This window comes from Microcaecilia unicolor, chromosome 11, assembly GCF_901765095.1.
Source record: "Microcaecilia unicolor chromosome 11, aMicUni1.1, whole genome shotgun sequence".
Taxonomy (NCBI): domain Eukaryota; kingdom Metazoa; phylum Chordata; class Amphibia; order Gymnophiona; family Siphonopidae; genus Microcaecilia; species Microcaecilia unicolor.
In genome coordinates this window covers 31264075-31276098 of record NC_044041.1, presented here as the reverse complement: position 1 = coordinate 31276098, position 12024 = coordinate 31264075, and the positions used below count along the sequence as shown (strand labels likewise).

At 41.8% G+C, this 12024-nt stretch overlaps 1 protein-coding gene across 1 annotated transcript in view; it reads left to right on the top strand.

Annotated features, from left to right (window-relative positions):
- The window catches only part of PTPN11 (protein tyrosine phosphatase non-receptor type 11), an 82306-nt gene that overhangs the window by 46136 nt on the left and 24146 nt on the right, over window positions 1-12024 (top strand). Inside the window, 1 exon segment of the mRNA XM_030217524.1 lies at window positions 106-237. Coding sequence (XP_030073384.1) covers window positions 106-237 — 132 coding nt within the window.

Genomic DNA, 12024 nt, shown 5'->3' with positions numbered 1-12024 from the left:
CAAATGACTGTCGGTGGCATTTGTATGTTAATTTTCACTTAAGAAAGAGAGCTTAGAAAAAGATACAAACTGTTAGAATTAATTCATTTTTGTTTTGTTTCCCAGAGTAAGTGTGTTAAATACTGGCCTGATGAATTAGCACTAAAGGAATATGGAGTGATGCGGGTCAGGAACGTTAAAGAGACGCCAACTCATGACTATATACTAAGAGAACTTAAGCTATCAAAAGTTGGACAAGTAAGTACTTTAGTGCCTTTTTTGTCTTTCTAGAACCTGGTGATAGTTTTTTAAGTAGCGGAGTTTAGAGGCTGGAAGAATAGGGTATAAAAACTCCCCAAAAACCCACACACATTTATATCTACTTTTCTAGCTTTAGCCCAGTAAAATTTGTGGAAACCCCCAAGAATTCCCAAACAGTGTCAACAATAGGAGAAATCATCTTTCTTGGTTTCGAGGGGCTCCCCTTGATGATATCTGGTCATGTTTTCTTGCTTAAGAGTCCTTGAGATCCTTGTCACTTCAATCGGGTGAAGTTTTCCTCTCCTGTGTAGATATCTTTGTTTTAATTCCTTCTTCAAGAACCTTAGATCAAACCTATAACGTGCATAAACAACTTCATAGGAAAGGTAAGCAGGTGGGCTTCTTCCTATTCATTGAAATTGAACAATAAGAAGACTTTAGGTTTTGTGGTTTAGCAGCTCTCCTAACAGTATACCTGTGTCTATTCCAATGGGACATGCTGAGTCAGTGGCGTAGCAAGGGGGGGGGGGAGGGGCGGTCCGCCCCGGGTGTCAGCTCTTGGGGGTGCTCCCTGCCAGCTCCCCCCCCTCGGCGAATCGACACCTCCCCCCCCCGACCAGCTCCTGCACCCTACCTTTAAAAATAATATTGGGAGGCGCTGCGCCCTGCACATAAAAAAAATGTGGACTGTCGGGTCTTCCCTCGCTGTCTGTCCCGCCCTTCGCTGACGCAACTTCCTATTTCCGCAAGGGTGGGACAGACAGCAAGGGAAGACCCGACAGTCCACATTTCTTTTATGTGCAGGGCGCAGCGCCTCCCAATATTCTTTTTAAAGGTAGGGTGCGGGAGCTGGTCGGGGGAGAGGGATGTCATCGTGCTGCACCCGGGGGGGGGGGGGGTGTGCAATGGCGAACTGCCCCGCCCTGGGTGGCAGCCCCCCCCCCCTGCTACGCCACTGTGCTGAGTAATGCCAGTGGAAAAGTGTTCTAAAGTTTTGGGGATAGTGTTGGACTCCTCCTTTTCAGTGGAACATCAGGTTAATAACCTTTTAAAGAAGGTGTTTTTCAGCCTTTAAACAGTTAAGATTAATTTGCTTCCACTTTTCTAGTGATTGTTTTGCTTTAATTACAGCTGCTAATCCTCCCTCATTTGGTTTATTTTACTGTAACATGTTATATATTACGGAATCTGCACAGGCTATTTAAACAGATCCAGCTTTTACAGAATATAGCTCTTAGGATGATATTTGGTTTTAAAAAAAAGTATGATAGTGTTACCCTTGCATTGGCTGCCAGTGAGAGCTTGTGTTGATTTTGAAAACTGTGTTTGATTTATTAAAACCCTGCAAGGCAATACTGCTGATTATTTATCTAGTACTATAGAAATACTAAAGTTGAATTGTACGTGTTGTATATCAGACCTTGTTCTATTTTAAATACTCTTCTGCTAAGGGTATGAGATATAAGCAAGCGTTGGAAAAATCCTTCTCGTACTAGGCCTTCTTTTATTTGGAATTCTATACCTTTGAGTATTAGACAGTTATACTTTTATAGACTTCCTTGTAGGCAGCTTGACTTTCTTATTTCACAAATATCTTATTCAAGACTTACGATTTTTTAAAATATTTTAAATATTTTAAGTGTTTTAAATAACTGGGTTTTCTTCTGAGTGACTGGTTTTATTCTTTTATGATCCACTTTGGACCTTTGATTGGGTGAAGGTGGACTAGAAGTATACAAGATAAGGCAGCACTCTCGGTGTAAGTGGAAATTTGTTGTCTGCCTCAAAAGTGTGTAGTGTTTAGTACTTTTGGGAGAATGAGGATAGTACTACATACTTCATTTTTAAAAAATTATTGATGGTGGTTACAATAATGAAGACACACACTAAGGCAGAGGAAATAGCTTAGTGGTTAGGATGAGAACCAGGGAAGTCAGGGTTTAAATCCTGCTTCTGCCACTAGCACTCTTTGACCTTGCCAAGGTCAACAATCTCCCATTGCCTCAGGTACTCATTTAGATTGTAAACTCTTTGGGGCAGGGACAATATTGTATTTGAATATTTATCATTGTGCTGCGCTGCATATGTCTGGTAGCACTGTAAAATAGATAGTAGTAGTATAACCGGGCAAGTGTGAGTAGTGTGTGTTTCCACTATACATGGGCACTTTTAGCCTTCACACATTGAAGTCAGATCTCAGAGGGTAACAACAAGTGCTATTAACCTTTGAAAATAAGTAAGTGCAAAGAATATGCTTTATTTTATTTATTTAATAGAGGAAGAAAGAAACACTAAACACAATATTAACTCCAAAACCATAGCCTGCAATACTTTCAAATACCAAACTGCTGCCTCAGAACCCTCCTTCCACTTCTGTATGTCAGAAAAAATGTAGTAGGACTAACGAGGGTAAGTTTAACTTCACAGACATAAAAATCCCCTTGAAAAACAATTTGCTGAGGGAGGAAGTGACGTCATCTAACAGCATGGCCGCATAAGAGCTAAGCTCCCACAGCCTCACAGAGGAATTAAGCTAAAACAGAAGAAATAGCGCTGTTTGAGACACGAGACAGAGCCAGAGAATTAAAGAGAAATCATAGCGGCGAATATATCTGGGATCAGAACCCAAAGTGGCGGATCTCTCCCGTTTTGCTTTTAAAGCAAAAACAGCGGCGTCCCGAAACAAAATGGCGGAGATGCGGAAGGCATCGGAGCTAGCGAATGGAGGGAAAACAAAGTCGGCGGGAAACGTATCAGAGCTCCAAAACGAGCGAGCAATAGACGACAAGGTCCCACAAAAATTAGAAACGTGGTTACAGGACATTAGCGCTGATCTGAAGGCACTTCGGGCGGAGATGGTGACGCTCAAAGAGGATCTGAGAGGGGAGATACGAGAGCTGGGCTCACGCCTAGAGGACATCGAAGCGCAGATGGAAACTCACAGTGAAGCCATGGGAAGCATGGACCAGCAACTTGGTGAGGTTCAGGGGACCCAGCAACAACTTTTGGACAAAATAGAAGATCTAGAAAATCGGGGCCGACGCAACAATTTAAGGTTTCGAGGCCTGCCAGAAGTACCCGCGTACCAAGACTGCGAACATGTGGTACAACAATTGGTTAGTGCACTGCTCTCAGACAACGGAGAAACGGTAGAAGCCGCTACCATACAATTAGAAAGAGCACATAGAGCACTGGGTGCCAATCGGAGCAATAAATCAAAGGACATAATCGCCTGCTTTTCTAGCTTTAAACTAAAAGAGCGGGTGCTGAAAAGAGCCCGCCAGGTGCCAGACTTTCACTGGGACTCTTATGCTATCGAAATTTATCAGGACCTGGCTGCAGCAACTTTAAAAAGAAGGGGTGACCTGAAACCATTTACCAGGCACTTAAGAGAACTCAAAATTCAATATAGATGGAGGCACCCCTTTGCACTAGCTTTTTATAAAGATGGAAACATGCATCAAATAAAATCTATTGAAGAGGCGAGGGCTATTTGCCCTGAAACACCAGAACCGGAAGAGAGAAGAGCAGGGGGTCAAGAGAAAAAGAATATCACTAGACCCTTACCACCAAGATGGCAAAGAGTGGGGAAAGGGCCCAGAAGACTACAACGCCAACAATCGGCTACAAGAGTCACCTGAAATTAAACAAGACTCAAATGGACTCAAGTTCACTGTTAATGCATAAGCTGCAGATAATCTGTTAATGTAAGGTATGGAATCATGAGAACTCTGTGGGGTAAACGGGAAGCGGGGCGGCTACTTCCTCCATAGGTAGACACTCGCGGATATACCACGGGGTATTACACAATTGTTAGGGACATTGGGGGGGAAGGGAAGGGGGTTAATCAAAAGAGGGAGGGGGAGGGGGATTTGTGTTGTGTGATAGCAAGGGAGACTCAGATATATATAACAAAGATCACGGAGCAATTGGGCAGTAATGGCCAGCAAGCAAATAGGGGAAATAAGAGAAGTATAGTAACACTTTATGAGAATGGGGGAATTTAAATGTATGTCTCTGAATGTCAAAGGGCTAAATATTCCCAGAAAAAGGCAGCTGTTGTTTCGGGAAATGGTGAGACTACAAATAGACGTGGGCTTGATTCAGGAAACTCACCTGAAAACAAAATATGAAAAACTATGCAAACATAGGCAATACCCGATTATCTACTTTGCGTCCAGCAGGGATAACACGAAAAGCAAAGGGGTGCTAGTGATGTTTCGAGGGAATAAAACTTGGGGGATAAAAAAAGTGATAAAAGATAAACAAGGGCGATATTTACTGATAATTTTTGAATTAGCAGGCCAGACTTATACACTAGTAAACATATATGGGCCCAATACGCAACATTCGGAATTTTTTGCAGAGCTTGACCTCATGTTGTGTGGGAATATAGAAGGAGCCTTACTAATGGGAGGTGATTTTAATCTAACACTGAACCCGAATTTAGATAACTCAGCGACTACTACACACTATGCTAAGCAGGATAGACGAAATTTTCAGGATTTCCTTACACGCTGGCAATTAATAGACTATTGGCGTAAAGATAATCCTACTGCACGTACATACACCTTCTATTCAACAGTACACCATACGTCCTCTAGGATAGATATGTGGTTAGGGGATGCCTCCCTACTAGGGCGAGCTGAAACTCCACAGATCATTCCACATACCTGGTCAGACCACTCGCCGGTCATTCTACACATTAGGGGAGTAGGACCCAGAAAATCGAGACCTCCCTGGCGAATGGATGATGCACTACTATCGGACGCAAATAATGTAACACAAATAGAACAATCTCTTAAAGAATATATATCTATTAATGATAATGGAGAAGTTTCCCCAATCACCCTATGGGAAAGCCTTAAGGCTGTGACTAGGGGCTACCTTATAGCATTAAAATCACGGGTATGGAAAGCTCGCTGTACACAGGAGAATAATATCCGCCAGCAATTGGCAGAGGTTGAGGCACTATTGCAAAAGGGAGAACCCACAGATCTCACAGCCCTTAAGATGCAAGCACATGACCTGCGTTCGCAGTTGCATGATTTGGAATTAGCGGATATAAATGAGCAATTACAGCGAGTGCACCAGATACACTTTGAATTTGGTAACAAGCCAAGCAAATTGCTAGCCCATAAATTAAAACAACAGATAACAAGAACTGGAGTAGAAGGGTTACGAGATGAAGGGGGAAATATACATTCTGATCAAAATTTTTTGGAAGAGGCCTTTAGGGGATTTTATAAAAAATTATACAAACCAGAAAAAACACAGAGCCCAGAGGAGGTAGACAACTACTTAGAGGAAATAGAACTTCCAGTGCTTCCAACAGAAGCGGACCAAGCTCTAGGCAGTCCTATCACATTGGAAGAGATAGAGCAGACGATTAAAGGATTGGTGCCTAATAAAGCACCAGGGCCCGATGGGTTCACTAACAAATTTTATAGGTGCTTTGGACAGATATTAGCACCCATCTTAACAAGAGTTTTCAACTCCATAAATGAGGTCACTGGCTTACCACCAACCTGGAACTTGGCGACTATAACAGTAATTCCAAAACCGGGCAAAGATCCTCTTGCATGTAGTTCGTACAGGCCTATCTCATTACTAGGGGTAGATTATAAGATATTTACTAAGATTTTAGCCACTAGACTGCAGAAATATCTCCCCACACTAATACATGAAGACCAAGCAGGCTTTGTGCAGAACCGCCAAACCTTTGATAACATAAGGAGAACTCTGCAGGTAATTCAAGGGGCACAGCTTACAAACTCCCCAATGTGTATACTTTCCCTGGATGCCGAAAAGGCCTTTGATCGTGTTAGCTGGCCCTTTCTTTTTGCAGCACTAAAGAAGGCGGGTATTGAAGGGAGGTTTGCGGAATGGCTAAAAACTATATATAGACACCCGAGGGCAGGGGTACGCGTTAATGGGATTATATCTCGACCATTCTCTCTCCACAGGGGCACCAGACAGGGCTGTGCACTGTCACCATTGCTGTTTGCTCTGGTTATGGAGCCCTTAGCAGCCAGAATCAGGGCAAACGACGGAATACGAGGTCTACGAGGAGGGGGGATTGAAACTAAAATACTTCTGTTTGCGGATGACATTTTACTGCTCCTCAAGGATCCCATATTAGCTTTTCCATTGATTGGCGAGGAAATACAAAATTACGGAGATGTATCAGGCTTTAAAATAAACTTTGACAAATCAGAGGCACTGGACATAAACATAAAAGATACACAATTAGATCAACTGAAGGCCCAATTTCCATACAGATGGGCACAGAAACAGGTCAAATATTTGGGGGTGAATATACCTCGAAATATAGAGGAAATTTACAAAAGTAATTTCCCGCCAAAAGCAATAGAACTGTTTCGGGAGTTGGAAAAATGGGAGGGCCTAACATTATCTTGGGTAGGAAGGATTAGCGCTATCAAAATGATGATTCTACCAAAACTTCTGTATCTATTTATGGCCTTACCAATTGATATTCCTGAAGATTTCTTTCGGGGTCTGCAAAGAAAAATATTTTCCTTTATCTGGAGGAAGAGACCACCCCGGGTTAGAAGGGAGGTGTTATGCCAATTAAAAGATAAGGGGGGGATGGGAGTTCCAGCATTCCGTGAATATTATCAGGCGGCCCATTTAAGAATCTTAGCGATCTGGATGCAAAATAAGGGAAAGATATGGGAACGCATTGAACAGAGTTGGCTGGAACCATTTCCACTTAGGGCTATACCTTGGCTACAAAAGCAACAACTGAAAAGGGTACTAAAAGACAGTCCTCCCCTGATTCGATGGCCACTGAATACATGGTACAAGATTAGGGAGAAATTCTTCTCGGAGAGGAAGTACTTTAAACATGCATTCCTTAGATTCACACCTCAGTTTGGACCGGGAGCAATTGATAAAACGTACGAGGAGTGGGAGGTCATGGGATTATGTACACTGGGTCAAATGTCCGAAGAGGGGCAGATTCCTTCTTTCCGGGTACTGCACCGGGAACATGGGCTCTCACCTCTCCAAGTGTTTCAATACTATCAGGTACGAGATTTTATCTGCCGGGACGCAGGGGAGGAGTTGAGCTTAGCTGAAACAATGCTAGAAAAGGGGATGGTGGGCGGAGGGGAACGAGGTTGTATCTCAAGGATATATAAGGCCCTGCTTGCCTGGTCCCAGCCAGTAGAATACTACACAAGAAAATGGGAATTGGCAATGGGTGCACCCCTTGAACCTAAACAATGGGCACAGGCCTTTAAATCTCTCCTGAGAGTATCAATTTCCAGTTCATTAATCGAAAACGGACATAAGATTCTATATAGTTGGTACTACACTCCCAGCCGCTTGGCAACCATATATCGTTCAGGTTCAGCTTTGTGTTGGCGGCAATGCGGAGAGGTAGGAGATATGTACCACATATGGTGGGCGTGTAATCAGGCACAAAAATATTGGGGAAAGATAGGGGATTTTATTAACCAGGTAACAGGGACACAATACCCAATGACACCATATACATGTCTACTACACCTCAAGCCGCCAGGATTCAAAAACCACATTCACAGATTTGCTACACAGGTGTTTGCATCCGGAAAAATGGTCCTGGCGGCCTGGTGGAAACAATCACACTTACCAGATCTGTCCGTGGTTATAAATAAATTAAGGTCCATTCAATTGATGTCTAAGCTTACAGCAATACGTACTGGGCAAATCGCCCAATATCATAAGATATGGGACTCGTATATCACATGGGCCTCCAAGCATATAGCGACAGTTCCGATACACACACAGACATAGGGTTGGGGGGGAAGGGGAGGGAAGGGGGGAAATAAGTTTATGGTTTATTAAGAGACAATAGCTGACGCTGTTAGATACTCTTTATTTTCAATGTTTCTGTACAATATGCAAAGTTATTACAACACAAAATGGTTCTGTATGTTATGAACATTGAAGTTGGTTGATATTGAAAAATGTATAAATAAACAATATAAAAAAAAAAAAAAAGAAAAACAATTTGCTAAAGCTCCAGTGAAATCAGCTTTCATGGGTCAAGAAAACGTGACGTTAATATAAAAAATCAAATTTTAACGTTTGCACTTGTATGACTGTCCTTCCACTTGTAACTCACACCGACTGTGGCCAAAGTTTTTGCCAAACAGGCTATGTCAAGGTGTAATCTAAGAATACTATCTATCGAAAGTCAATTCAACACTTAATGAACTAGTAGTTCACTATTAAATATACATAGATGGATGGGGGAGAAAGTCTCATGTGTCACCGAGTCAAAACCCTCCAGTCTCTCCAGGTCGGTTTATTAATAACATTGTAACATTAAAATACCCCTGTATAAATTTAAACCAGTTTGCCTCCCATTTATGCTGTCAGAGATTCCAATTGTCTCCCAATTGTCAGTTCCCCACATCCCTTCCCATCGTACTTACTGTTCCTTGTTTTTCCAGCATCATGTTACTATTACTTCTCAAAAAATTAAATTAGCACATTTTTAGACTATGCATTCACCCAGGTTCTAGGTGGTTTACAATGAGCATATATAATCAACCTCCATAACAAATACACCTTACAATAAATAAAAATGAGAAAATGTTTTCTTGCATATAACATGCGCATTATATGCGTTTTTACAAACCGTGACAGCTCCCTGAGCGTTACCCGCCAAATTCTATGTAGTACAACCTAAGTTGCACATAGAAATCTGGTCATATTTGTTTTGCGTGTGCAACTTAATTGGCTTAACAAGCCAATCAGTGCCGATAATTGCCACTTAAGCAATTATTGCCACTAATTGGCTTAGAATTTACGTGGACAACTTTCTAAGTGTATTCTATAATGTGATGAGCATAAATTTTAAGATGCAGATCTGAGAAGGAGGTGTGGCCAAGGGAGGGGCATGGGTGGGTGGTGGGCATTCCTAGAATTTATGTGCAGTGTTATAGAATATTCCTGTTCTGCACGTAGCTCCTCCTCGCAGTCCTCCTTTCTTGGTTTAGTAATCTGCTCCCGCGTGGACTCTCACAGGCAGCCTTCCATGTCATTGGGGCCTTTGCTCTTCTGACACAACCGGCTGGTTAACTCACTTTGAATATTAGCCAGACTATTTTCCTCTCCTGACCTAAACATGCTTCCAGGAATGCTTCTTCTTAACCCAGCTTAAAAGTACATGTGTTATGGAAGCCAAACAGAGAAGATCAACCTCCTATTAAGGTGTTCTGCCTGGATGAATGGCTTTGAGAATAGCCTTTCCTTGACCTGTGAGTCAGCTGTTCAGAAAGCAACTGTAGACTGAAACAGGCAGAAAGCCACTTGTTTAAGCAATTTTCTTTCAGTTGATTGCTTTATATGTAATGAAGAGGAAGTAACCACAAAATGACATTTTTGTGCTTTTTCATTAACTGTTACTCAGTTTGAAAGCCACCAGCCAAACAAAAATAAAATATGTAACTGTCTCTGTGTGTGTGTCTTTCTCTAGATATAGATACATTATTTGTGTGTGTGAAGGTGGGAGAGATGTCTTTATACATAATGTATATCCTTGACACCTCCCTAGACATATTTTCTAACTTCTGTTACTCTCTTACCTAGCTGAATGCTTCTTCTTTGCTTATACCCTAAGCTATCTATTAAAATGTTCTATTATGTTCTGTGTTGACATTGTAAGTAGTGTACTATGCCATACTTTGTATTGTTATTTGGATATTTTTACTGCTGTAATTGATTATTGTTTGATTTATTCTTACTGTACACTGCCTTGAGTGAATTCTTTCAAAAAGGCGGTAAATAAATCCTAATAAACTATCACAGATCTACTCGTACATAAATATTTTTGTGGGACTATCAAGCGGCATAGCCACCATATAATAGATTTAGGTAAGGCTTTGATCATCTCTAGGAGGCAGCCATTCTAAAAGATAGGTGAACCTGAAGTAAATGTTTTGAAAAATTCACATTTATGCAACCTGCCACAAATGTTTTGCAGATTACAGCTAATATAATGGGGTAACTTTATACATATATAGATGAGAAACCGCCGAAGTGGAAGAACAAACACTATGAGATAAGATAAGAAGCAGAGGAGTAATGTATACAACAGGACAGTTCTCAACTCAACGATGGGCGACGGTGCAGTGAGAATACATGCAAACAAGAAATCTTTATTCTAAAATTTGAACATTCAAGACTCGACATGGTTTTGTGTTTCAGCTAAAGAGCCTGCTTCAGGAGGCTATGTCTAATATCGCAAAGGACATACCACCAGTGGTTTGTTCACTCTAGTCTGATCACCCATGTGGTTCCAGCGGCCACAGATCCTGCAAGTAGGTTCAGGCTGTGGTTCCAATCCATTTGGCCAGAAGATTCAGACTCCTTGGTGGTGTAGCACCCACATGAGTCTCTACATGGAGCAAACAATTGTGACGACACCATCAGACTGTTCAGATCGACAGAGGAGGGAGGAAGGCAGGCAGAAAGCAGCGACAATAGGACAGAGACTGACTGAGAAACACTGGTGGGAAAGAATGCTGGGACTGGACAGAGTAGGACATGCAAATCCTCATGCCTCCACAAATATTTGATGCCGTGTCTGCTAGTTTTCAGACAATTCAACTGGAAGATAAAATAAACATTTTATGTAGGTATCAGTTACTTGATGGGCCAACGTTTGAAATAATCTACCTTGAAAGTGAACATATCATGAAAGTACTGTAAGGGTAGATCAAACAGTATCTCAACAATAGGAAGACCAGGTAGATGCACTGGACAACATAATATCGCAAAGAAAGAAGATTTTGTTTTTAAATGAAAATTTCCTCGTGATTTCTAGTCTTTGAAAGACCTTTAACCTTCATAATTGTGAATCTAAGCAAACACAGTAGTGTGCGCACCTCATGCTGCCTGAGGTGATGAATGCGATGGTTCCTCCCCCTCCCCCATGTGGGGAGGCCCCTTCACTAGTAACACTGGTCAGACAGTATCCCAAAGGAAAAAAGAATGTAACTTATATTGCCAAACTATATATTAGCAAAAATTAAAACTTTTTGTAAATGTTGCTTATACTCAGCCCAAAACTACAGACCCAACCCTGCACACTAGACTGTCTTGGTGTTAAATGCAAACATATATTCTACATCCAAAGAAGTGTCCGTTACCCAACAATGGATGTAGAGCAAAGGACGTTTCCCCATAGAACTCACAAAAAAAAAAAAAAATCTGATTCTGCTTTCGTCTCAACATGAACCTTCTCCAGTACCAGGCATGTTGTGAAGTAATGCAAAGCCCTACAGAAGTCACTCAGGATTGAACAAATGTACTATTCCATGACATCACCAAGAAGGATCTACCTAGGAGAAGGTGGCAGCATAATTACTGCATTGAGCCCTAGAACATCAGTACACCTATTGCCTTGGTCTTCACTCCCAATCCTCGAGGGCCACCAACAGGTCAGATTGCTCAGGATATCCGTAATGAATGTGCATGATAGAGCTCTATGTATATTTATTAGGGATATCCTGAAAACCTGACTTATTGGCATTCCTCAGACTGGGCTTGACTATCACAGTCATAAGAACAGACATACCAGGTCAGAGCAGTGGTCCATCTAGCCCAGTATCCTGCTTCCAAACAGTGGCCAATCTAGACCACAGGTACCTTGCAGAAACCCAGTTAGTAGCTGTGACAGAACAGCGAGTTTTAAGCCTATAAACTGCCTAAATTAATTCTGAAGTGCATTTCTCTAGTTGGCAGGTGGTGCATGTTTATGCCTAAAGT